This window comes from Microcaecilia unicolor, unplaced genomic scaffold, assembly GCF_901765095.1.
Source record: "Microcaecilia unicolor unplaced genomic scaffold, aMicUni1.1, whole genome shotgun sequence".
Classification (NCBI taxonomy): domain Eukaryota; kingdom Metazoa; phylum Chordata; class Amphibia; order Gymnophiona; family Siphonopidae; genus Microcaecilia; species Microcaecilia unicolor.
In genome coordinates, this window is record NW_021963169.1 from 1 (window position 1) to 27,781 (window position 27,781).

A 27,781-nucleotide genomic window follows, 5' to 3' on the forward strand; every position below is an offset into this window, starting at 1 on the left:
CACGCACCACAACGTCCGTCTCCTGTGACATCCACTCGTACGTTCGTCATTCTTCGCCAGCTGAGTCGCACAATTAGAAAAACTCACCTCCGCTGGTGTGGAGCGGAGCTAATTTGGCAACGTTTAATCGGGCTTGTTGTATTTGTCTCTCGAACATCTCCGATAGATGGCTAATAGCCTCGGAGGAGCTCTTCCGGAGTCTGAACGGTGAAGAGAATGGTAAGTTAGCGCCACTGGCTACGGTATAATTTGAACTGGGCTTGAGTGATGGGAGCGAGGAAGGATGGAGGGTGCGTGTTAGACCGCCGAGGGGGAGGGGAGGCGTAGCGTATGCCTGTCTGTCACCGGCGTGCAGAAGGAGGAGTTGAACCTGTGCTTGAAGATAGCCGCCCTAGGGCAATGTGGCACTTGTATCCTTCCTGGGAAGGAGAGGCTGAGCAGATAATTGCTACTTCATGTGTTTTATTGCTAGTAAAGCAGAATCAGTGCGTTGGTTGTTTTGTGTTTTGCAGACCTATCTTTCATGAGAATGTCACCTGTAGCTTGGTTAATGAGAGAAAGGTTAAGCTGTAGTCCTGGTTCAGCCAGCCTACGTGAAATGAGTATGTTTTCGAGGAAGACTGAGGTGCATTTTCAAAGCACCTTGTAAGTTTAAGTTCTTTGAAAATACACCTCTAAAGTAGCTGTAGAATTTGTTGGAGCTCAGGAGAAAAGGAGAAGAAACCCCCAAGCAGTCACAACACAGAAATAAAAACAAAAGCTGGGGACGGGACCAATGAAGGTCCAAACCAGTGGTTTATTAAAACCCCATCTGTCATATCCTCAACCTCTCTCTCTCCACTGCAACTGTCCCTGACACCTTTAAGCATGCTGTAGTCACACCACTCCTCAAAAAACCATCACTAGACCCTACCTGGCCCTCCAACTACCGCCCCATTTCCCTCCTACCCTTCCTCTCCAAGATACTTGAATGCGCCGTTCACAGCCGTTGCCTTGACTTTCTTCCTCTCATGCCGTCCTCGATCCACTTCAATCCGGCTTTCGCCCTCTACACGCGACAGAAACGGCACTATCTAAAGTCTGTAATGCCAAATCCAAAGGTCACTACTCCATCCTCATCCTCCTCGACCTATCCGCCGCTTTTGACACTGTCAATCACAATTTACTTCTTGCCACACTGTTCTTTTTGGGTTCCAGGGCTCTGTCCTCTCCTGGTTCTCCTCTTAGCTCTCTCACCGTACCTTCAGAGTACATTCCCATGGATCTTCCTCCACCCCCATCCCGCTCTCTGTTGGAGGTCTCAGGGATCTGTCCTTGGACCCCTCCTTTTTTCAATCTACACCCTTCCCTGGGCTCGCTGATCTCATCTCATGGCTTCCAATATCATTTTTATGCTGACGACACCAGCTTTATCTCTCCACGCCAGACATCACTGCGAAACCCAGACCAAAGTATTGGCCTGCTTATCCGACATTGCTGCCTGGATGTCCAACCGCCACCTGAAACTGAACATGCCAAGACCGAGCTTATGTCTTTCCACCCAAATCCATTCTCCCGCCACTCTCTATCTCAGTTGGTAACACCTCATCCTCCCTGTCTCATCTGCCCGCAACCTCGGAGTCATCTTCGACTCTCCTCCTCCTGCGCATATCCAGCATATAGCCAAGACCTGTCACTTCTTTCTCTATAACATCAGCAAAATTGCCCTTTCCCTCTGAGCACACCACCCGAACTCTCGTCCACTCTCTCATTACCTCTCGCCTTGACTACTGCAACCTACTCATCACTGGCCTCCCACTTAGCCATCTATCCCCCCTTCAATCCGTTCAGAACTCTGCTGCGTGTCTTATCTTCCGTCTGGACCGATATGCTCATATCACCCCTCTCCTCAAGTCACTTCACTGGCTTCCGATCAGGTACTGCATACAGTTCAAGCTTCTCCTACTAACCTACAAATGCACTCAATCTGCAGCCCTTATTATCTCTCTACCCTCATCTCCCTTACGTTCCTACCCGAAACCTCCGCTCACAGGACAAATCCCTCCTCCAGCACCCTCTCCACCACCGCCAAATCCAGGCTCCGCCCTTTCTGCCTCTCCTCACCCCATGCTTGGAATAAACTCCCTGAGCCGGTATGCCAAGCCCCCTCCCTGCCTATCTTCAAATTCTTGCTCAAACCCACCTCTTCAATGTCACCTTCGGCACCTAACCTTTTACCTCTACTCAGGATATCTAGACTGCCCAGCTTGACATTTTGTCCTTTAGATTGTAAGCTCCTTTGAGCAGGGACTGTCCTTCTTTGTTAAACTGTACAGCGCTGCGTAACCCTAGTAGCGCTTTAGAAATGTTAAGTAGTAGTAGTAGAGTTCCAAACCAGTGGTTTTTAAAAGCAGTCAAAAAAGGACTTGAAGCAGTCTGCTTTTCTGTGCACAATGTGCTTGCCTCAGGAATGAATTATAATAACTTTTTTAAAATATAATAAAACTGATTTTAAATATATGTATATATATATCAAATGAACATGAAAAAAAATTACAATGGCTATGCAGGTAAAAACATACAAGTATAAATATAAAATAATAGTTCCCATTTATTATTTGTTACATTGTACCCCACATTTTTCCCACCTATTTGCAGGCGCAATGTTGGCTTACAGAGTACCGTAATGGCGTTCGCCAAGTCAGTAGATAACAAATACAAGCTTATATTGTGGTCTAATGAGTGGTTAGGTTGTATTAGGTACCATAAGGTCGAGGGGAATGAAGATTGTATATATAAATATTTATCATATAGACTAATACAAATATAGTTGTTAATATGACAGGCTATAGGTGAAATGTATAATGAAGAAATAGTAAAAGTTTCACATCTAAAAAAGATGTAACATCTAACAAGGGATATTTAACATATATAGAACAGACTAGCCAACAATGGTAAAGCACATAACACTGGAGCTGAACAATCCAATTCAAACAACATCGTAAAAGACAGAATAAAATCACTGAGAGGTACTGACATGGCAACAATAAGCATATTAATGAGGGCAACAGAAGTAAATGAAAAATGAAGCAGTGCTACATAAATATTTATCTCTGATCTGAGATGGGAATAAAATAAGGTGGCAAATATATAACAGCAACTAATGTATTCAGTTGTTACTCAAAGGAACTGTTATGTTACAGCAACATTTCAAAAAACAATGGTTAAAAAAACAGTTTAGAAAAAAAGAAAGCTCTAACAAACACTAGTGTGTTGGAGCTATCATAGTTAACATGACATACTCCACCTCCTTTAAAATGTAGCATTGTTTCCCCCTTATCCAGTAGAGCAGAGCTTCTCAACCTTCCTCCTGGACCCATACCTAGATAGTAAGATTTTCATAATTACTGCAGTGAGTATGTATGATGTACATTTGCATATAGTGGACATCCCTTGTATGCAAATTCTTCTCGCGCATATTCATTGAGGTAATCCCAAAAACCTGACTGGATAGGTATGTCTCCAAGAGAATGTTGAGAAGCACTGCCGTAGGGTGTGATATGTCTGGTATAAAGTGAGCATCGTGGTTTAGTGGTGGTGTAATGTGTTAAAATTAGAATTCTACAAGGGTCTTTCTCAGGTGATTTTGGAATTCTTATACAGCCTACTTTTATATTTTAGCACAGAGGTGTCCAACCTGGGTCCTCACCCAGTGGTTTTTCAATATTTCCATAACGATAGGCATGAGATTATTTGCATAACCTGCCTGGGTTGTAGCCCTCAAGACCGGGTTGGGCACCTCTGTTTTAGTGTAACCTGAAGGTTTTAAGCAGCAACACTTGTTAGATTCTTGTTTCTTTGGCCATCTCTTGTGTTCTTACACATTAATGTACCCTAGTACTAAGGTGCAGTAAGCCCTAACACGGGTGTAGTATGCCTAAAAAGACTTACCACAGGACTACTACTTACTTATCATTTCTGGAGCTCTACTAGACGTACGCAGTGCTGGACACTGACATGAAGAGACAGTCCCTGCTCAAAAGAGTTTACAATCTAACTAGTACCACAGGACACCTTAAGTGTTTTGTGGTAATTTCCCTGTTTGTGTGTGCTAATTGCATTGTATTTATTTTTTTGGAGGGGGTGTGGCATGGGCAGGAAATGGTTGCACAAGTGTTATCCCATTTGCGTGTTCACATAACTCCTTGTCGCCCAGTTAGCAGGCACTAAACATGGAAGCCCATAGCACCTCTTAATAGGATGCGGTAAGTGTTCCCGCATTATTTGTTGCAAGGTCCCATGTGTAATTGAAAAAACAGCATGGGACCTGCAAACTAAAATTAGAAAATGCCCTAGTTTACTGCTGTGATAAAATGGGTTTAGCACATGGGGAAAGTCCTGTATCAGGATGCACTAAGCTCACTTTTTTTTTTTTTTTACTGCAGTGTAGTAATAGGTCTCCTTAGATACAAAATAAAAAGATGTAAATGGAAAATATTTGTTGCATTTTTCCTGGTTTTAATATGTTAACATTTACCATGACCCCTACCACTTTTTTTTGGAAAAAGTCTTCTGTTGAGTTCAATATTTATTTAGTGGTTCATTCTATATTATGTATAAGCAGCATTCACTATGGTTACTGTGTTGGATTCTTAAACAGTGGATACAGCAGCACCCTAATTTTACTTAGGGGCCCTTTTATCAAAGGGCGGTAGGGCTACCGCTGGCTTGGTGCACGGTGGATAAGCCCTAGGAGCCTGGCGGTAGTTCCGGTTTTCCTGTGCGCCATTTGAGGTGCTAGAAAATACTTTTCTATTTTCTAGCACCAGGGGCTGTTCCCAGTGGTAATTGGGCAGCGCTGCGTGCTGCCTAGTTACTGCCTAAGCCCGCGCCGCCTCATGGCTCCAGCAGTAAATGGCCGGCAATTTTTTAATTACCACACAGCCATTTACTGGCCCTTTAAGAAAAAGCCACTTTTACGGGTGGCGGTAAAAAATGGCTTTGACGTACAACAATCCAATGCACTGACACCATCATGGGCCACCTTTTACAGCTGTTTGGTAAAAGGGCCCTTTAGAGTGATAATGTGAAAATGGCTAATTAGGAGGAGTCTTCAACAATTTATAAATTTTGGAATGAAAAACAGGGATCATCATAATTTGCTTTAGTTGATAACTTTTTATTTTGCAATAAAATTGTGATCTAACACTGCTGCTTCCAAGACACAGCCAATAGTTCTATTTAGGCATCCAGTTTGTTCATATAACTTAGGTTACTAAAGAATGGTGACTAGTAAAGTGGAACAATTCTGGTTGAGAGAAATGTAGAGCCTGATATAGCATACAGTTTTTCCTATTTGTGGGAGGTTGCTGGATTTTATATATAGGTAGTTGTTCATATGTTAGAAAGCAGAGGCAAGAGGACAGGTGGTGAGAAGAATAGGAGTTACTAGTGGCATAAATTCTGTCCATGCCAGCCATGCACTGCAGGGGAGCCCAGAGAGATGGGGTTAACACACTTGTATTTGCTCCTAGATCTCCTGAGATTCAATTCAAATTAGGTCTTATGTAGCGCTAAAATCCCCTTTCCAGGGTTCAGTGCGGTTTACAGCAATTAGATTACATAGTTAGTACATTGTATATGGAAAGCTTGAAAATATAAATAAAGTATAACCATACCATAGCTTTGACAGCTGAAGGTGCAGGTCTTCCATATTACATTGCTTGCGGTCTTCTGCAAACTTGATGTGGCATTGGGTTCGCTGACACATGTTCTACACATAGACTACTCCAAGGACCTACTTGCTGCTCTAATGGACTTGAATATAGCATCTGAGGCTGGCATAGAGACTGGAGCAGTTCAAGGTGTGTGTTAAATCATAATAACAGTATACAGGGAATATATCACACAGAATTTTGGAAAGCATCAGCCTTTTGAAATTGGTCTAGTGAATCCTCCTTTGTCATTGGTGTCCGACATGACCACGTTTCATTTTCGTAGAGGCTGTGTCAGGGGCTGCAACTATATGGCAAAAACATATACAACATCATTATATTAAAAATAGTAAATGAATAAAAATATATTAAAAGTACTCTTTAATTTGGTAAGGAAATAATTTTGATTCAAGTTTAGTTCTGTCTTACAGCACGATTTATCTTGCTTTGCTAAAAAAAGAAAACTCTAAGCAGTTTCTCACAAATGATCATAATTAATTTAATCCCCTAATTGTACAATTATTCAGTTTTTCAGTTCCATTCTAATTGTTATTATACATGGATGACTATAAACTTTTACCTTTTTGCGTCTAGCATTCGTTTCCATATTACGTATTGTAATTGCTCAGTCCTCATTTAGTTTGTTATTACTATTTAATGTATACTATCCCGCATCACTTTTTGTACTGTTATTCATTATAAGTTGTTAGCCACATTGAACCTGATCTATTTGGATAATATGGGCTAGAAATGAAATAAATACAAATAGACTGTATATTTACAGGTGTATGCACTATGAGGTTTGTTTTTTTTTTTGTGCACTAATACTTCTGCTATTAATGATTTTAACCAGAGTTTATGTGATATAATTTACCTTGTTCTGCCAAATAGCCTGTGTGCATTTATATATACTATGAGTTTTATAGTTTTTTTTTCCCACTAACACTTCTGCTATTAGTGATTTTTAACTAGAGTTTTTTTAATGCATGTTGAGTATTTTTAATATACCTTTCTCCAAGGACAAGCAGGTCATTAATTCTCACAGTTGGGTAATGCGGTTCCACGTGTCTGGTCCGGAGCTTATAACGAGCTTAACAAAGCTTTGTGGCCTTCCCGCCCACCGCAAGAGTGCGGTTACCACAGTTCTTTTTCTGCTGCTTTGAAGAGAGGCTGTTCTTTTTGGTGTGTCTTTACAGGTCTGGTCTGGAAAAGCTTTTTTGTGCTTTTCAGCATTTTTTTTGTTGACTATTTTTTGTGTGTCCTTGTTTGTGTCCCCTTTTTCCTCTTCTCTTGTATTGTTTGATTTTTTTTTCCAGTTTTTAAGTTTCCTGTATTTTCTGCATCACTAGGCTGCATTTAGGCCTTGACTTAGCTGGGTTTCCATTTCTTTTTTTGGTGCCTTGCCCCTTTTTCGGCACCATTGAGTCATTTGATTTGGCTGTGGAACTTTTTCCATCCATGTCCACTCAAGTTCTCAGTGAGTTCAAGTGCAATTGGACAATCTTTGGTAAGGACACACCAGTGTTTAGGGCCCAACCATAGCCCTGCTGTGTCCTCTGTCTTCAGGTGAAGAAGTGGACCCAGGTTGTGAGGGAGGCTCAAAGTATGAAGAGTTTTGGAGCCAAGTCTAATTTCTTGACATTGGCAATCGGGTTGGCGGTGTCGCATTGACATTGTCTGCATGGCTGCTGCCTGGACCTCATGGCACTAGGAGCAGTAGTGCATTGAGTTGGTCTCCACCTGTCTTGATGTTGACTGCTGTGCAGGATCCCCAGGACCGGCTAGCGTTGGACCAGACCCTGAGGCGACGTGAGGATTCAATGTCGTCCTCATTGGCACTGAGGAGTCTCGATGCTGAGCATCAGGTGAAGGCCAAGATACATTGCCATCGGTCTTCCTCGATGCATGGTGCCGGGAGCTCCAGGATGCCGAGGGATTCAGCACCCGAGAAGTGTTGACGCTGGGAGGAATGCCCACTCGGTCTGCAACAAAAATGCCCTTCACCCCACGATCTCTTCATCTCTCGTTCCCTTCACTCACTGCTCGCCCTAACTGAACCTGGCTCTCCCCCTAATGACTCTGCCTCAGTCGCGGCCCTTTGCCATGGAGGTTATCTCTTCTCCCACACTCCCCGCCAGCTGGCCGCGGTGGAAGGCGTCGGGCTTCTACTCTCGCCCTCCTGTAGTTTCCAACCCCTCCTCCTACCGCAGTCTCACTGCTTCTCATCCTTTGAAGCACACTCCATCCGGCTATTCTACCCATTGCCACTTGGAGTGGCAGTCATTTACCGCCCCCCTAATAAATCCCTCTCTTCCTTCCTCACCGACTTTGATGCCTGGCTTTCCATTTTTCTCGAACCCTCATCTCCGTCCCTCATTCTCGGAGACTTTAACATACACGTTGATGACCAATCCGACCCTCACGCTTCTCAGTTCCTCACTCTAGCATCCTCCTTCAACCTCTAGCTATGCTCCACCACCCCTACTCACCGAGACGGCCATTGTCTTGACCTCGTCCTCTCCTCTTCCGGCTCTCCCTCCAATTTCCACGCTTCAGCTCTTCCTCTCTCCAATCATCACCTGATCACCTTCACACTTCTTCACCCCCCCCCTCAGCCCCGTCCAACTTTAACCACTACCTCCAGGAATCTCCAGGCTATTGACCCTCCCACCCTGTCCTCTAATATTTCTAATCTCCTCCCCTCCAATATGTCCTCCGAGTCTGTCGACAAGGCTGTCTCCACTTACAATGCCACTCTCTCCTCTGCTCTGGACACCCTCGCCCCATCCACCTCCTGTCCCACAAAGCGTACTAATCCCCAGCCCTGGCTGACCCCTTGCATCCGTTACCTTCGTTCCCGCACCCGATCTGCTGAACGCCTCTGGAGGAAATCTCGCACCCATTCAGACTTCCTTCACTACAAATTCATGCTATCCTCCTTCCACTCCTCCCTATTCCTTGCCAAACAGGACTATTGCACCCAATTGACAAATTGTCTCAGCTCCAACCCCCGTCGTCTCTACTCCACCCTTAACTCCCTCCTCAAAGTGCCCTCCGCTCCCACCCCCCCTCGCTGTCTCCTCAATCACTGGCCGATTACTTCCGTGACAAGGTGCAAAAGATCAACTTTGAGTTCACTACCAAGCCATCTCCTCTTCACCCTTCAACCCTCTCCCTCAACCAACCAACCCAGGCCTTTTTTCTCCTCCTTTCCTGTCATCACCGAGGAGGAAACTGCTCGCCTTCTTTCCTCCTCGAAATGCACCACCTGCTCTTCTGATCCCATCCCCACCAACTTACTTAACATCATCTCTCATACTGTCACCCCCTCCATCTGTCATATCCTCAACCTCTCTCTCTCCACTGCAACTGTCCCTGACACCTTCAAGCACGCCGTAGTCGCACCTCTCCTCAAAAAACCATCACTTGACCCTACCTGTCCCTCCAACTACCGCCCCATCTCCCTCCTACCCTTCCTCTCCAAAATACTTGAGCGTGCCGTTTACAGCCGCTGCCTTGATTTTCTCTCCTCTCATGCCATCCTCGATCCACTTCAATCCAGTTTTCGCCTTCTTCACTCGACAGAAACAGCACTCTCTAAAGTCTGTAATGACCTGTTCCTTGCCAAATCCAGAGGCCACTACTCCATCCTCATCCTCCTCGATCTATCCGCCGCTTTTGACACTGTCAATCATGACTTACTTCTTGCCACACTGTCCTCATTTGGGTTCCAGGGCTTTGTTCTCTCGTGGTTCTCCTACTATCTCTCCAACTGCACCTTCAAAGTTCACTCTCATGGATCTTCCTCCACCCCCATCCCCTTATCTGTTGGTGTTCCCCAGGGATCTGTCCTTGGACCCCTTCTCTTCTCAATCTACACCTCTTCCCTGGGCTCCCTGATCTCATCTCATGGTTTCCAGTATCATCTCTATGCTGATGACACCCAGCTGTATCTCTCCACACCAGACATCACCGCAGAGACCCAGGCAAAGGTATCAGCCTGCTTATCCGACATTGCTGCCTGGATGTCCAACCGCCACCTGAAACTGAACATGTCCAAGACCGAGCTCATCGTCTTTCCACCAAAACCCACTTCTCCTCTTCTTCCACTTTCTATCTGAGTTGATAACACCCTCATCCTCCCCGTCTCATCTGCCCACAACCTCGGAGTCATCTTTGACTCCACCCTCTCCTTCTCTGCGCATATCCAGCAGATAGCCAAGACCTGTCGCTTCTTCCTCTTTAACATCAGCAAAATTCGCCCTTTCCTCTCTGAACACACCACCCGAACTCTCGTCCACGCTCTCATTACCTCTCGCCATGTCTACTGCAACTTATTCCTCACCGGCCTCCCACTTAGCCATCTATCCCCCCTTCAATCTGTTCAGAACTCTGCTGCACGTCTCATATTCCGCCAGAACCAATATACTCATATCACCCCTCTTCTCAGGTCACTTCACTGGCTTCCAATCAGATACCGCATTCAATTCAAGCTTCTCCTTCTTACCTACAAATGCACTCATTCTGCTGCCCCTCACTACCTTTCTACCCTCATCTCCCCTTACGTTCCCGCCCGTAACCTCCGTTCACAGGACAAATCCCTCCTCTCAGTACCCTTCTTCACCACCGCCAACTCCAGGCTCCGCGCATTCTGCCTCGCCTCACCCTGTGCTTGGAACAACCTTCCCGGGCCCTTACGCCAAGCCCCCTCCTGCCCATCTTCAAGTCTTTGCTTAAACCCACCTCTTCAATGCTGCGTTCGGCACCTAACCCTTAACCGTTCAGTAAATCCAGACTGGCCCAATTTGACTACCTCTATCGGACTGACCGTTCACTTGTCTATTAGATTGTAAGCTCTTTGAGCAGGGACTGTCCCTCTATGTTAAATTGTACAGCGCTGCCTAACCCTAGTAGCGCTTTAGAAATGTTAAGTAGTAGTAGGACCGCTTCCCCTCTATCCAGGAGTTGCCGATGCGTCAATCCTATAGCAGCCAGGACCCAACTCCTGTCTCAATCCCAGCAGTTCTACAACCTCTCTCAGGCCTGCGCCCCAGTCTTTCCCAGTATCTGCCCTCGATGAACGTATCTGGGCCTTGCTTCTTGGAGGGCCTTTTGGAACGGTGTGCATCGGCATTGGGGGTGCTTGTGCATGCGCTGCTACTCGTTGCGACCCCGCTTGGCCCTCAGTCTGTGGTGAGGCCGCTGACGCCAGTGTCAACAGCCATCCAAGCTGGTACCCCTTCACCGTCGGTGGAGGAAGCTTTGCCGGAGTCGAAGCGGGAACCTACTCCTCGACGCCCCTCTCGAAGACATGACTCCTCAAAGTTGAGGTAGGCTCAGTCTCAGCCTACTCATGAGGAGTTGCTGACTGACACCAAAAAGGATCGTTCATGGGAGTCAGAGGAGGATCCAAGGTACTTTTCGGAGGATGAGTCTTTGGCATCTGCTTTGAACCCGCCCCTGGAAAGAAGGAAATCTCCACCGGAGAGCCTTTCATTCACATCCTTTGTGAAAGAAATGGCTGAGGCTATTCCATTTCATTTGGAAGTGGAGGACGAGCTTAGGGCTAAAATGCTCAAGGTTTTGGACTATGAATCCTCTCCTAGGGAGGCTGTGACTGACCCCATCCATGAGGTTCTGAAGGAAGTCCTTGGTTGGAATTGGGAGTCCCCTCTTTCGATCTCTGTCTTGCCCAAGAAGATTGACACGATGTTTTGGATCCACAACACGCCTGGTTTTGATAGGCTTCAGTTGCGTCACAATTCCATGTAGGTGGAATCCACCCTCAAAAGAGCCAGGAGTTCTAGACACTATGCCTTGGCACCCCCAGGCAGGGAAGCTAGGACCTTGGACTCTTTGGGAGGAAGATGTTTCAGGCTTCAATGCTCAGATATTTCTGGATTCAATTCTTGTCCCTTATTCAGTCTTAGCAGCTCTTTACAAGCATGTACTTTTGGGTCTCGGTGTGCAAGTTGCTGGACTTGGTGGACTCTTTCCCACTGGAGCAGGCCAAGTCTGTGCGCAAGTTGGCCAAGCAGCAAAAGGCATATCATAAGTTCTTGGTCAGGGGAGCCTACGACATCTTTGACATGGCATCCTGGATCTTTGCTCAGAGTATAACAATGCGCAGACTCTCATGGTTGCGTATTTGTGACTTGGAACAGTCAGTTCAGCAAAGGTTGGTGGATGCCCCATGCCGGGGGAATAACCTTTTTGGAGAGAAGGTTGAGGAGGTCACTGACCAAATCAAGAAACACACTGATACCATCTCTTCTCTCTCCCGCAGGGTGCCCTCTGCTTCAGCCTCCTTTCTTTGAGGTCTTTTGGCAAGTCAAGGAGGGGTGCCTACTAGTATAAGGTGTAGGTACGCCACCTCCTCTCTACAGCCTGCTGAGGCTCAATCGTAGCGCACATGTTCTCAATAGCGTGTGCCTAAGTCCCCTGCTGCTCCCCAGTTAAAGCAAGGGATGAGCTTTTGACTGGCTTCAGCAGAGCATAGGTCATGTCAGTGTCCATACTGTGTGACCTGCCGTTGGAGGGAGGCTAAAGTTTTTCTACGAAAGGTGCCCCTTATAACCTCCGACAGGTGGGTTCTCCAAATAGTCCGACTCTGATACGCCCTCAGTTGGCTTTGGAAACCTCCAAGTTGCCCACCAACAACTCATTACCCAAGCTCTCGGCACGAGCAGGTACTTGCAGGGGAACTCTCTGCCCTTCTGAAGGTCCTTGCGGTCAAGCCCGTTCCACCAGGGGAAGAAGGGCTGGGATTCTATTCCATGTACTTCCTCGTGCAAAAGAAGACTGGGGGATGTGTCCCATCCTAGAACTAAGGGCCCTGAAAAATTTGTGTTCAAAGAAAAGTTCAGGGAGGTTTCCCTGGGCACCCTTCTCCCAATGATTCAGAAAAACGATTGGCTATGCTCTCTGGACTTAAAGGATGCATATACACACATCCCAATACTTCCTGCTCACCGGAAGTATATTCGATTTCAGCTGAGAATACACCACTTCCAGTACCGTGTGTTGACTTTTGGTTTCGTGTCAGTACCCAGGATCTTCACCAAATGCCTAGCAGTAGTTGCAGCGTTGCTACACAGGCATGTGTTCCCTTACCGGGCAAAATGGTAGAGGCTATTATCGAGAATAAAATTACAGAGCACGTACAAAAACATGGACTGATGAGACAAAGTCAGCACGGATTTAGTGAAGGGAAGTCTTGCCTCACCAATCTACTGCATTTTCTTGAGGGGGTGAACAAACGTGGACAATGGGGAGCCGGTGGATATTGTGTATCTGGGTTTTCAAAAGGCGTTTGACAAAGTGCCTCATGAAAGACTCCTGAGGAAACTGGAGAGTCATGGGATCGGAGGTAGGATATTACTATGGATTAAAAGCTGGTTGAAAGATAGGAAGCAAAGAGTAGGGTTGAATGGTCAGTTATCTCAGTGGAGAAGGGTAGTTAGTGGGGTCCCGCAGGGGTCTGTGTTGGGACTGCTACTTTTTAACATATTTATAAATGACCTAGAGATGGGAGTAACTAGTGAGGTAATTAAATTCGCAGACGACACAAAATTATTCAGGGTCGTCAAGTCTCAGGAGGAGTGTGAAAGATTCAGGAGGACCTTGCGAGACTGGGGGATTGGGCGTCCAAGTGGCAGATGAAGTTCAATGTTGACAAGTGCAAAGTGATGCATGTGGGTAAGAGGAACCCGAATTACAGCTATGTCATGCAAGGTTCCGCGTTAGGAATTACGGACCTAGAAAGGGATCTGGGAGTCATCGTTGATAAGACGTTAAAAACGTCTGCCCAGTGTGCTGCCGCGGCTAAGAAAGCGCACAGAATGTTGAGTATTATTAGGAAAGGGATGGAAAACAAACACGAGGATGTTATAATGCCGTTGTATCGCTCCATGGTGCGACTGCAGCTCGAGTATTGTGTCCAATTCTGGTTGCCGCATCTCAAAAAAAGATATAGTGGAATTAGAAAAGGTGCAGAGAAGGGTGACGAAAATGATAAAGGGGATGGGACAACTTCCTTATGAGGAAAAGCTAAAGTGGCTAGGGCTCTTCAGCTTGGAGAAAAGGCGGCTGAGGGGAGATATGATAGAGGTCTATAAAATAATGAGTGGAGTTGAATGGGTAGGCGTGAAGCTTCTGTTTACGCTTTCTAAAAGTAGTAGGACTAGGGGGCATGCGATGAAGCTACAAAGTAGTAAATTTAAAAGGAATCAGAGGAAATATTTTTTCACTCAACGTGTAATTAAACTCTGGAATTTGTTGCCAGAGAATGTGGTAAAGGCAGTTAGCTTAGCAGAGTTTAAAAAAGGTTTGGGTGACTTCCTGAAGAAAAAGTCCATAGACCATTATTAATTTGGATGGGGAAAATCCACTATTTCTGGGGATAAGCAGTATAAAATGTTTTGTACTATTTTTGGATCTTTCCGGGTATTTGTGACCTGGATTGGCCACTGTTGGAAACAGGATGCTGGGCTTATGTAATTTGTTTGGATTCCACCTCATTCCTATGTCTGGGGTTGTGGTCATTCGTATTGGCATAAGAAGTCCCTTCTATTCTCGTATGCTTCATTCACCCTAATATGAGGGTGGTGAGGGGTTCTTTTTCCCTTGATTCCTTTCTTTGCACATGCGTATCACATGATATTGCAATCCCTCTGTTCGAGCAGGGATTGCACTGAGTGTCTGGGAAACCAGGAACCTGGCCTGGCCTTGATTCAGGTTCCTTGTATACCAGTTGCGTTTTGGTCGCTACATAGTTTGCAAAGGAACTCTCCCGGAGGTCTCTTCTACTACCCAATCTAGGTTTTGTTCTCTTGCTCTTCTCTGAGCAGGGCAGTGCAACTGGTGTTTCCGTGGAATCTGTTTTCTGCTGTTTGGCCCCATGCTGCTGGAGGAATTGTTACTTTCTAGCGTTTTGCTGCAGCCTGAGTTTTCCTCTTAGAGTTCTCTGGGTTGCCATAGTAATACTGCACCACAAGGGTTGACAGAGTTGCAATTTCTCATGTGCACCGTGAACATTAAATTTTTCTGGAGGTGGGAGGTGTTATCCAGCAGGGCTGGTTTGTCCTTATTGCTAGATGCGGTGGATTCAGCACTGTTTTCATTGAGGCATGTTTTATGTGCATGACTATGTCTGGATCTTTGTACGGAAGGTTTAGAGGGTCACCTCGGGTCAGGGGCTCTGCGTCCGTTCCTGGGGTTTCTGCGCCACCTTGCTCCGTTTGTGGGAGGTTCCTTGCTAAGTCTCTGAGCATCAAGTTCTGCCCTGCCTCCAGATGTTGTGCCTTCCCTGCCTCCGAGATGTTGAGTATGTCTCCTTGGCCCTTGTTCCATCTCAGGTTGTGGAGTCCTGCTCCGTCTCCGGATATCTTTTTGGTCATTTCTCCGTATTCCAATGTCAAGCCTTGCTCAGTCTCCGGACATTGAGCCCAACTTTGTCTATGGGCATCGAGCCCAGCACTGGTCCTGGGTCGGCGAGCCTTGCTCCATATCCTACCGTTCGATTTGGCTCCGATTTCGCTGGTTGAGCCTTGCTCCGCTCTTTGGGCCGTCTCCAGATGTTGAGTCTTACTCCATCTCTGGATGTCCAGCGTCGCTTTGTCTCAGGATGTCGAGTCTTGCTCCATCCCCGGATGTCCAGCGTCACTCCGTCTCAGGACGTTGAGCCTCGCTCCGTCTCAGGACGTCGAGACCTGTTCTGATTTCGGACATCGGATCTTGATCCATCTCAGGATGCTGACCCTTTCTCCGCCTTGTGTGAGGGAGTTTTTCAGTCTAGGCCTGCTGCTGCAGCTCGTTCCTGTCTCCGTTTCTGGGTGTTGAGCCTTCTTACGGGGATATCATGCCTGTCCCTTCTTCAGGAGGCCGTGTTCCCATTTTTGGGAGTCATGCTTGTCCTGTTTGGTCTGGGACTGCCTTCCTCTATCTGGTTATCATACTTTTTGCTTTTTTATCTACGAACCTTGCTCAGTCTCTCGCTGTACAACCCTGCTTCCCCTCTGCCAGCCCAGCTTCTGAATGTCCAATGGGGTATGATCCCACATTTGACGGGCTCCTCCTATGATTAGCAGTTTGGTCCCTGGCTTTTGAGGTTGGGTTTATGCCCCACTCCTAGATGCCAGGTTTGGCTGTTTGTGGCCGTAGGAGCTTGTTCTGTCTCCAGTTGATGGCTTGCTATGTGTCGCGTTCCTCATCTGTGGGACGCTCCTCACGGCCAACCTGCGCTCCGTCTCCGACGCTGTAGGGGAGGGCGTCGGCCATGCTGGTTAGGCCGATGCTCCGATTCCCTCATCGCACCTGACTATGGTGGCGTCGGCGTTCCACTTGGGCCCCACTGCTGCGGGGGGACGCCGGCCATTTTGTTAGTGCCGGCATCCCAGGTGGATTGCCTCTCTTCCAGGCGCGGGGCCCAGGAACTTGGGCCATGCTTCCGACACCCGGATTGGCCACTCGTGGATTGCCGCCGACCCTTCTCCTGGCTGGCCAATCCAGGCTGATTCCTGTCGTCCGCATTACGCTCTGCCTGCTGCCTGACCTGACCTTTGCCTGAACACCGGATTACACTTTGCCTGAACACGGGATCACGCTTTGCCTGCTGCCTGACCATTGCCTGAACACCAGATTACGCTGTGCCTGCTGCCTGACCTGACCATTGCCTGAACACCGGAGTACTCTCTGTCGGCTGCCTGACCTGACCCCGGCCTGACCACTTTCTGTTGCCGCCTGTCCTGATATCTGCTTGAATCCTGTTTGGGCCTGACTCGCTGTCTGACCTGGTTCCTACTAGATTTCCGACTACTCCCTGCTTGGTGCCTGACCTACTACTGCCTGTACCTAGCTGCTCTCTGCCTGTTGCCTGCGGCCGTCTGACCCCTGCCTGTATCTGGAAGTGCTGTCGGCTGCCTGCACCTGGGGGCTCAACCCTCGGGGAACGGCGGTCATCGCAGGTGAAGCCGCGGGGTTGCTCGGCTGCCCAATGGAGTGCAGGATTGGGTCTTCACCTCTGTGCTCTAATTGGGCACAAGAACTCACGAACGTGATACTATGCTACTGTGCTTCGTTCTTCTTCTTTCAACTTCCAGACTTGCTGCATCACCTAGATGAGCACGGGCGCTGTCAGGTGGAGTCAGTCCAGGCTTTGTCTCCGGATATCATTCAGAGGTCAGCCTCTGATGTCCGTGTCTTTCTTCATTTAGAGCCTACTTTTTCTCCGTAGCTCCTTATGGAGTTGGCAACGGTACGGCAGGCAGCACTTTGCTACTTTTCCAAGAGGTGAGCATGGCCGCATCTTGGGATATGGGGTTTGTCCTTTCCCTGGTGGTCTAGTCCGCCTCTCTCCTGGCCTGCCAAACTGGCATTTGGCTCTTCCAGGCAGGCCTTGCCCTGGAGGTTGAGGCTGGTGCGGTTTCTGACTTTCACCTAGCTTTTTAGCTACCTTGGGGCTTTACTTTCGGCTCTGCGGTCTTTCTCCCTTCTCAGACGGACAAGCCCGGCCTCCCCGCAGATAGTTGAGCTATGGACCTTCGCTGGTTGTTTCCTTGTTCTTTCTAAGTTGTAGGGCATTGGCCTTCTTCCTGGTGATCGGGATGTAGACCGGCTCTACTGGCTACCCTTGTTCCTTTCCGGGGGGGGGGGGGGGGGGCTGGGAGCCTGTTTTTTTCTCTAGTTTTTGCCCTTGCTCTGTATCCACATAACCTGCCCAATTTTTTTAGAGCTTTAGCATAGTTCTGGCTGTCGGGACCGGGTCTTGCCTGGTCTATGACAGGGCGATGAGTGCCACCTTTATAGGTTTAGCATCATAACTAGCTCTCGGATATTGTCCAGCTTTCTTTTCTTGCTGGCTGCCAAGTGGACTTCATGATAGCTGATGCGGCTGGGCTTCTCCCTTGGTTGGGGCTCTCCACTTGATCAGGGGCTCGAGACTGTCTTCCTCTGAGGCTGTCAAATGTTCTCATCCTAGGAGCTTGTTGGATCAGGGTTCCTCCTTTTCTCACTTACAGGTCTTTTTAGAACTCTATGCAGTGCCGCTTCCCTTGGTCCTATAGGACTTTCCTGCGTAGTCTTGAGGGTGTCTAGTTGCGCGAGGTCTTTTTTTCTTGTTCTGCCTTTTGTTTCTGTGGTCTGGCGCTGACCATGCCTTTGGAGCTTGCTTCTAGCCTTGTGGTCCCACCCCTCTTGGGGACTGCTTTGGTACATCCCACTCATCTCTGGATTGATCTGTGGGATGCTATGGAAGGTAAAATTAGTCCTTACCTGATAATTTTCTTTCCATTAATCCCAACAGATCAATCCAGAGGCCCGCCCTTTTCTCGGATTTGTCTGCAACAGGTTGTCTGCATCTCTGTCTTCCTTCGAGTTGCATTTGTTGTCTCAAGGACACAGTCTTAGAGACAAATAGTAAGGAAAGAAAGCCGCCGTCCTTGGCTGCTGGCTCCCTTCCGGGCTGACTCAGAGGCAGGAATGTACTTCATGGCATTATGGTGTCCTTACTGCTTTGGTATCGAGCACACTGAAAGGGAAGCTAACAGTATCCTTTATGGCAGAACTCTGGCATTCTCTCTGTCTCCACCTGCTGGTAAGGGGGCTTAACCCACTCGTCTCTGGGTTGATCTTTTGGGACTAATGGAAAGAAAATGATCAGGTAAGGACTAATTTTACCATGTTTTCCCCCTTTTTATTTGGCTTCATATTTATTTTTTGTTTCTACTACTACTTCTGTTGCTATATCATATAAATTCCAGGGTTAACTAGAGGAAAAAAGTAGAATAGAAATGTATAGGATAAGAACTAAGGGCCTCTTTTAGTAAACCGCAGTAGCGATTCCCAGTGTGGCAATGCTGACAAAGCTCATTCACTTTGAATATCGGCTTTGTGCGCAGGAACCGCTTAAACGGTTTAGTAAAAGAGGCCCTAAATGTATGTACTCTTGGTTTTGAAGTAGTGCACGAAGAATAAAAATGGTGTATAATGCATTATACACCATTTTTATTCTTCGTGCACTATTTCAAAACCAAGAGAAGAACGTATATACGCTTAGTTAACCACAGTATTCTTGGAATTTGTTTGATAGAGCAACAGGAAATAATTTTGAATAAATTGTATGGTTTTTTTTCAGCTGCAGTGGAGGAGCCAGAAAAAACAGCCAGCTTTCTATGGTAACTAGTATATACAACAAAATGATTTATGTCCCCCCCCCGGAGGAATAAAAGTACGCTTTAGATGAGAGGCATTTGTTCAACCTAATACTTCTCACTTTTCACAATTCACTATATATACTACCTTTTTCGTTTCTAAAAGTTAGGCATACAATTACATAAGGTCTTCAGAAGAAGGTTAATATTTCACTTTGTGAGCTTATTGTTTTTAGTATGCTAGATCAAGATTCATTGTAAAGAGAAGCTTTATATTTATTGGGAAATATTAACACAGAATACTCTAGTCATCACCCCTAGCATCAGTCAGCATGGATGCCAAAAAGATTAAGGGGCAAAAATAAATATAATAGAAATTTGTCAATTAGGATGGAAGTGTGAGTTTATATGGAGTCTAAAAAAGGAAGCCACATGAAGTATGGAGGTACACTTAATCCCCACGAAACAATATAGGGAGAAAAAGAGAAGAGAGGGGGAAGGTAGGCTCTTTCCAATCAATAGGGGAGACGTATTGATTGGAAAGAGTGGAGGAGTGGCCTAGAGGTTAGGGTGGTGGACTTTGGTCCTGAGGAACTGAGTTCAATTCCCACTTCAGGCACAGGCAGCTCCTTGTGACTCTGGGCAAGTCACTTAACCCTCCATTGCCCCATGTAAGCCGCATTGAGCCTGCCATGAGTGGGAAAGCGCGGGGTACAAACGTAACAAAAATAAAAATAAGTATATTTGAAAAAAATATATAATATTTATTATAACTGGTTGACTCAACACAGCTGTGTTTCGGCACCGTAGCGCCTTCTTCAGGAGTCTACAAAACCAAATATAAAACATTAATAAATATAACTATAAATTGTGAGCAACAATAATTGTAAGAGAATATTATAGATAAATTAACATAAAAGACATCCATAAAAGCATAGATTATAATTGAGAAAAAAAACATCAAATAAAGTTGTAAATACAAAAATGCATGATTTTAAGTTTTCATCTGCAACACCACATCTTATTTGGTTTTATCCATGTTCTTAATTTTGCTAATTTGTATTTCCTTTTGTGAAAACATTTCATGCAACTTTATTTGATGTTTTTTTCTCAATTATAATCTACTAGTAAAACATGCCCGTTTCTTGCGCAAATGAAACGGGCGCTAGCACGGTTTCCTTCCGAACCTCCCCCCCCTCCCTACTCACCCCTTCGGCATTCTGAAGGCACTGTCCGCCATTGTTGCGGACCTCGGCACGCCACCTTCAATCTGCTGATTCGTTGTTTGTGAAGCCACTGACGCCATTGCTCTGCCCTCGACATCATCATGTTTGACGCGAGGGCGGGGCCCCAACACAGTGTTTTCGGTGGCTTCACCACCACGAAGGCTTCGAACCGGAAGGAAGTGCCCGGAGGACCTGACAGTGACATCAGTGTCCTCATCTACAAAAGCATCCTATATAATAAAACTCATCCTCAACGTTCTGTCTTTTATGTTAATTTATCTATAATATTCTCTTACAATTATTGTTGCTCACAATTCATAGTTATATTTATTAATGTTTTATATTTGGTTTTGTAGACTCCTGAAGAAGGTGCTACGGCGCCGAAACACGGCTGTGTTGAGTCAACCTGTTATAATAAATATTATATATTTTTTTCAAAGCCACATACCTCTCAGGAAAGGACAACTGCCTGGCAGTCAGACTGAGCAGGGTTTTGCAACTGCACGAGTGGTCTCTTAATATGGGCATAGCCCGCATGATCTTCCAAGAGTGAGACCACCCCCTCAGTGGATCTCTTGCCACTCATCTCAACAACAAGGTCCCTCAATTCTGCTCCATGCTCAGATCACACAGCAGACTAGTGTCGGATGCTTTTCTCCTACATTGGGAGGAGGGTCTTCTGTATGCATATCCTCCAATAGCTAGTACATAAGTACATAAGTAGTGCCATACTGGGAAAGACCAAAGGTCCATCTAGCCCAGCATCCTGTCACCGACAGTGGCCAATCCAGGTCAAGGGCACCTGGCATGCTCCCCAAACGTAAAAACATTCCAGACAAGTTATACCTAAAAATGCGGAATTTTTCCAAGTCCATTTAATAGCGGTCTATGGACTTGTCCTTTAGGAATCTATCTAACCCCTTTTTAAACTCCGTCAAGCTAACCGCCCGTACCACGTTCTCCGGCAACGAATTCCAGAGTCTAATTACACGTTGGGTGAAGAAAAATTTTCTCCGATTCGTTTTAAATTTACCACACTGTAGCTTCAACTCATGCCCTCTAGTCCTAGTATTTTTGGATAGCGTGAACAGTCGCTTCACATCCACCCGATCCATTCCACTCATTATTTTATACACTCATAGAGAAGGCTTTGCTGAAACTCGAGCAAGACCAGGGAACTGTTAACCTAATTGTAACTTACTGGCAAAGGCAGATCTGATTTCCTCATCTGGAGTTATCCTCCGAAGATCAGTGGAGATCGGACTGTTTTCCAACCCTCATCATGCAGAAAGAGGGGTCTCTTTTACATCCCAACCCTCCTATCCCTGGCCCTCACAGCTTGGATGTTGCGAGCATAGAATTTGAAACCTTGGGTTTGTTGGAGAGTGTCTCCCGCATCTTGCTGTCTTCCAGAAAAGGCTTCACTAAGAGATGTTACTTATTTTATGTGGAGAAGGTTTGCTGTCTGGTATGAGAGCAAGGCCTTTGATCCCCTTACTTGTCCTACACAAAACTGTTTGAGTCTGGTTTGAAAACCAACTCTGTAAGGGTTCATCTCAATGCAATTAGTGCTTATAACCGTGTGGGAGGTAAACCCATCTCAGTAGAACTTCTAGTTGTTCGCTTCATGCAGGTTTATTATTGACAAAACCTCCCATCAAACTTCCTACTGTGTCATGGGACCTCAATGTTGTCTTCACCCAGCTGATGAGAGCTCCTTTTGTGCTGCTTGATTCCAGGTCAAATACTTCAGATGACAGAAAAGTTGTTTCTGGTAGCAGTCATTTCAGCTTGCAGGGTCAGTGAGCTTCAGGCCCTAGTAGCTGACCCACCTTACACTTAGTTTCACCACAATAGAGTAATAGTTCTCTGCATGCACCCTAAGTTCCTTCCTAAGGTAATGTCAGAGTTTCATCTTAATCAGTCAGTCGTTGTATTAACATTTTTCTGAAAACCATATGCCCATCCTGGTTAGATTGTAGTGCATACCTTGTATTATAAGCGAGTCTTAGCCAAAGCTGCCACGTGGTCATCTGTCCACACATTCACATTTCATTACTGCTTTGAGCAGGATACCTGATGACATGGTCGGTTGGGGCAAGCAGTCCTGCAGAGTTTGTTCCTTTTCTGGTATCCAACTCCACCCCCCTAGGCCCAGTTTTCTTCTGTTCCAGGCTGCACCTCCATAACTAGTAACAAATTGTTTCAGGTTGATAGAATAACATTTGGAGTCCCTATTGTCTTAGCATTGTTGTTCTTGGTGAGCCTGGTAGCTAGGGGTTTGCAGCTGTGAGAATATGACAGCCTGCTTGTCCTCGGAGAAAGCAAAGTTAATCACCTGTAGCAGATGTTTTCAAAGGATAGTAGGCCAAGTATTCTTACATACCTCCCCTTGTAGTTGAATTCTTTAGTTTTTTTTTACAATGGTTGAGGGACTCGTGTTTGTGCGTTGCGTGTGAAGGCACCAGTGCATGTGTGGTGGGACGCTGCTAGAAATTTCTTGATCTTTCTTGTCATCGTCCATATCGGGCTCCATTGGATGATGTCACCAAACTGTGAGAATACTTGGCCTGCTGTCCTCGAGCATCTGCCACAGAGGTGAGCAACTTTGCTGCATACTTGGTGAAACTAACTATAGTTAGTGATGCCAATATGTGTTCTGGTCTTAACTGTTGTTGTGAACATTCACGGGAGGAAACTGTCTGTACACTGCACCTCTTGTACTCCTTGAGGAATCCTACAGCAGTGCTGATCAGCACAAGAGAAGGAGGAAGAGAGAGGCAACATGTTGAGCTGCATCCTCCACTGCTGCTCTGGCTTTGACTGCTGAATTTAAACTGCATAGGTCACTGTACAGCCATGCGGTTCATATTCACGGCCACATTTGGCTATCTGATCTGTCGCTGCTGTCTTCCTCCTTTTTGTGCTGGTCAGCGCTGAGGGAGGAGGGACAGGAAAGGTAGAGGTCAAGATCAAGTGTGTGTACAAGCGAGATGGGGAAATATGTGCATTGCAACTGGTAGGATTCTTCACAAATGCTACATTGTGCAATGGCACAGAATTCCTCCAGGAGTACTCTTTCGAAACAATAACAATGTGTGGGCTTATTGAAGAGGTATGCTGGGAAGTGTCAGGAAATTGGAAGATGCTTGTCCATGTCAAATTTAGAGTTTTGCAATGACGAGTCTTGTCACTAATCCATGATTCACTGTTCATCTTTTCAAAGGTGGATGTCTGTTTACTTTATAGATAAAGCTATGCAAAGCTTACCTATAACAGGTGTTCTATGTGGACAACAGGATTAATTGAGCACATAAGTGGGTGAATTCATCTGAAGGTATTAAGACTAATCAGCTCTTCCAGAGCTCAGAACTAATGTCACATTTTGAGTATGCATTGCCCTTCCCACACACTACAGTTAGTTTAAAACGTTGAATAGGTTCTTGTGGGTGTGGGGGTGAGAAGGATTGGGTGCCTTTACTGGTATGGGCCTCTTAGAGAATGACGCAGGGACAAAATTTGTCCCCATCTTCATCCTTGCAAACTCTCTCCCCATTCCCATCCCTTCCCCGCAGACTCTGTTCCCATCTCTGCCCCATCCCTTCAGCCCTCAAACATCTGATGGTCTTCTTTAAGCAAAGCATTGGCATTTGTATATCATTAAAAGTGGACCTTCAGGCTCAGAGTAATGACATAGTTAAAAAAAATTATATGAGCTGATATTCACCGGTGGGTGGTGAATATATAAATCTCTTTTCTATAGATTTTTTTTAAACATCCTGATTGGGAAACTCAAAAACTTATATATGGCTAGGAGGGAGGAAGTGATGGCACGATTCCAGATGGCCGCTTGAGTCTTTAGCTCCCGCACCTTCCTACCTTCAAAAGCGCTATCTGCAGTCATCCAGCCTATAATCAGTTTCCCTGTGAGCTTTGAGACAAGATGAGTAATGTCCTGTGGTGGTTGTTGGTGAGCCCTTGGGTTCCCGGAGGCCTGGGAAGACCTCCGAGGACCGCCGCGCACCCCGAATCTTCACCCGCGGCGACCGCCGTTCACCGAGGGTTGAGCCCTCAGCTGCAGGCGGTCAGCAGGACTGCTGGAACCGCGGGGTGACGGTCGGCCTGGCTGGGAGTCAGCAACTCAGTCTCTAGAGGGCGGCTAGCAAGGGCGGCTAGCTGAAGAAGACACAGTTTCTGAAGGGGGCTAGCAAGGACGGCTAGCTGAAGAGGACACAGTCTCTGAAGGTGGCTAGCAAGGACGGCTAGCTGAAGAGGACCCAGTCGTTGAAGGTGGCTAGCAAGGACGGCTAGCTGAAGAGGACAGTCTCTGGAGATGGCTAGCAAGGACGGCTAGCTGAAGAGGACACAGTCTCTGAAGGTGGCTAGCAAGGACGGCTAGCTGAAGAGGGCAGCCTCTGGAGATGGCTAGCAAGGACGGCTAGCTGAAGAGGACGCAGTCTCTGAAGTTGGCTAGCAAGGACGGCTAGCTGACGAGGAGACAGTCTCTGGGGTTGGCTAGCAGGGACGGCTAGCTGAAGAGGAGACAGTCTCTGGGGTTGGCTAGCAAGGACGGCTAGCTGAAGAGGATGCAGTCTCTGGCGTGGGCTAGCAAGGACGGCTAGCTGAAGAGGATGCAGTCTCTGGCGTGGGCTAGCAAGGACGGCTAGCTGAAGAGGATGCAGTCTCTGGCGTGGGCTAGCAAGGACGGCTAGCTGAAGAGGATGCAGTCTCTGGCGTGGGCTTCTGACGAACGAAACGGAAGCCCTGGACTCTTCCTGCTTCGGGGTTTAAATCCCCCGCTCGTCCATCCCCTGGAAGCAGCTGGAGCCAATCCCCCCGGCCTAGGCAGGCAAGGGAAGGTCTGGATTGGCCAGCGTGCCCGGCGGGCGGAGTCTCCTTATCCACGCGCCAATCCAGCGCGAGTAGGCGGGGCTGGCTCGCTGTTCTGCCCCTCGCGAGGGGGACGACGACGCTGGCGCCACCATCTTGACCGGCGAATCCCCTTCTCCGAGGCCGGCGCTCGCTCCAGCGGATCGCCGGCCTCGTCGGCGGCTTGTCTTCGCCGCCCCGGATCCCGCGGCCTCCGTTGGTCTTCGCCCCCCGCTGGGGGCCCCCAGGTACGGACCCGGAACAGGACAAGTAAAGTGGCATCGGCGAATCGGAAAGAAGGTGAGTGTCATTCTACCAGGCAATCGGGCAAGGCCCTGCAGCGCCACGTGTCATCTGAGCACCCTTTGCTAATTGACTCTGATTCAGCCCAGTCCCACTCTGATGTGCGTTCTCGTGCCCTCTAAGAAGGGTTTTTCTAAAGAGTTGGCTAAATGCCTGGAGGGCATTCGAGCAGAAATAAAATCCTCTAAAGAGGAAATTCTAGACTGTATGGACGTCCTTAGCTTTGATTTACGTGAACTGGGCGGGCGAGTGGAGTATTTGGAAGCGCGTGTTGAAGAGCATGCAGAGCAGTTATCTGATGCTGACTCCCGCCTATCTCAAATGTTACTACACTAAGAGAAGCAACAGTACAAAATAGATGACTTGGAAAACAGAGGGCGAAGAAACAATGTCTGGTTTCGTGGTGTGCCTGAATCAGGTGCTACAGAGGATGTGCCTACTATAGAAAAGACGCTATCAGGCTCATTTTCGAAAGAGAAGAACGCCCATCTTTTAACACAAATCTGAAGATGGGCATCCTTCTCACAGGGTCCAAATCGGTATAATCGAAAGCCGATTTTGGACATCCCCACCTGCTTTCCATCGCAGGGACGACCAAAGTTCAAGGGGGCGTATCGGAAGCGTAGCAAAGGCGGGACTTCGGGGTGCCTAACACATGGATGTCCTCGATCTATAATGGAAAAAAAAAGGGCGTCCCTGACGAGCACTTGGGCAACTTTACCTGGTCCTGTTTTTCTTACGACTAAGGCACAAAATGGTGGCCTAAATGACCAGATGACCACCGGAGAGAATTGGGGATCACCTCCTCTTACTCCCCCAGTAGTCACTAACCCCCTCCCACCCTCAAAAAAACATCTTTCAAAATATTTTTTGCCAGCCTCAGATGTCATACTCAGGTCTATCACAGCAGTATGCAGGTCCCTGGAGCAGTTTTAGTGGGTGCAGTGCACTTCAGGCAGGCGGACCCAGACCCATCTCCCTCCCTACCTGTTACGTTTCTGGAGGAAACAGCAAGCCCTCCAAAACCCACCAGAAACCCACTGTACCCACATCTAGGTGCCCCCTTCACCCGTAAGGGCTATGGTAATGGGATACAGTTGTGGGTAGTGGGTTTTATGGGGAGTTTGGGGGGCTCAGCAGACAAGTTAATGGAGCTGTGTTCCTGGGAGCAATTTATGAAGTCCACTGCAGTGCCCCTAGGGTGCCCGGTTGGTGTCCTGGCATGTCAGGGGGACCAGTGCAATACAAATGCTGGCTCCTCCCACGACCAAAGGGCTTGCATATGGTCGTTTCTGAGATGGGTGTCCTTGGTTTCCATTATTGCCGAAAATCAGAAACTACCAAGTCTAGGGACGATCATCTCTAAGGACAACCTAAATGTCAAGATTTGGGCATCCCCAACTGTATTATCGAAATGAAAGATGGACGTCCATCTTGTTTCGATAATACGGGTTTCCCCGCTCCTCCAGCAGGACGTTTTGCGACAACGTCCTCAAAAAAACTTGGGTGTCCCCTCCACGTGAGAAATTGCTTTAGTGAAGAGTTTGTCCCTGCAGACTTTATCGAAAGAGTGGATAGAGCCCTTGGGAAACCTGTGAATAATCAGCCCAGAGACATAATAGTCCGATTTGCCTCCTATACTTCTAAGGCTCGTCAGACTTCTTTTGTGGATTATAATGAAGCTAAGGACCTATCACTTTTTACGTTGTCTCAGAGGCGTGCTATGAAGCCCATTTTGGAGATCTTGGAAAGTCAAAGATTGCTTATTGTTGGGCTTTTCCCTTTGCGCTATGTTTCACTGTCATGGGGAGGCTGCACCGTGTTAGCCATCTTGTTGAGGCATGGAAGATTATACATGAAGCTGGTCTGACTTCCCATGCGGTTCCACCTGTGGATATGGCTTCTTCGACAAAAGCCAAGCTTCAAAGCTGGAAATGTGTTTCTCCCAAAGCTAAGAAATCTGTTGTACCTACCTGACTCTTACCTGAGGACATTCCTTAGAAAACTGGTTCTTTTCTCTTCTCATAACAATGCTTGGTTTTTCCCCGATGCGTGCCACGTGGAAGGGGCTAGGTAAGCTTCTCCAAATAGATACCAAAGTTTCAGTATTACTGCCACTCAAGGGGAATTTGGCATTCCCTGTGGGAAGTTCCTCAGTTTCCTTTCAGAGGTGGGCCGCGGCAGGGGTCAAGTATTTATTCCATGTGGTCACAGAACGGGGGGTAATAAAATCATTCGAGGAGTTAAGAGAGGAGTATAAGTTGGGTACAAATGATTGGCTAGCATACACACAACTGCAACACTATGTAAATTCCTTACCCACAGCCTCTCTGAATGCCGCTCCCTGGGAGAAGCTAAACGAACTACTGGGACTGGATGCACAGTTACGAGTCCCATTGAGTTATTTTCATCGCAATTTGAGAGGCTCATTAAAGCCAATTGACTATCGGGTGGTGGCACTTGCCTGGAACACAGAACTGCGGCTCAACCTCAAATCAGAACAAATTGGGGTGTGTCTCAAATCTCTGTACAAAACGACGGA

The 27,781-nt window shown here is 47.0% G+C and overlaps 1 protein-coding gene across 1 annotated transcript in view; it reads left to right on the forward strand.

Annotated features, from left to right (window-relative positions):
* The first annotated feature begins 150 nt into the window (after positions 1-150).
* Positions 151-27,781, forward strand: part of LOC115459036 (transient receptor potential cation channel subfamily M member 7-like) — a 128,052-nt gene continuing 100,421 nt past the window's right edge. The window contains exon 1 of the mRNA XM_030188901.1: positions 151-219. Within this exon, the coding sequence (XP_030044761.1) occupies positions 217-219 (3 nt within the window). The 5' untranslated portion in view covers positions 151-216. The remainder of the gene's footprint in view (positions 220-27,781) is intronic.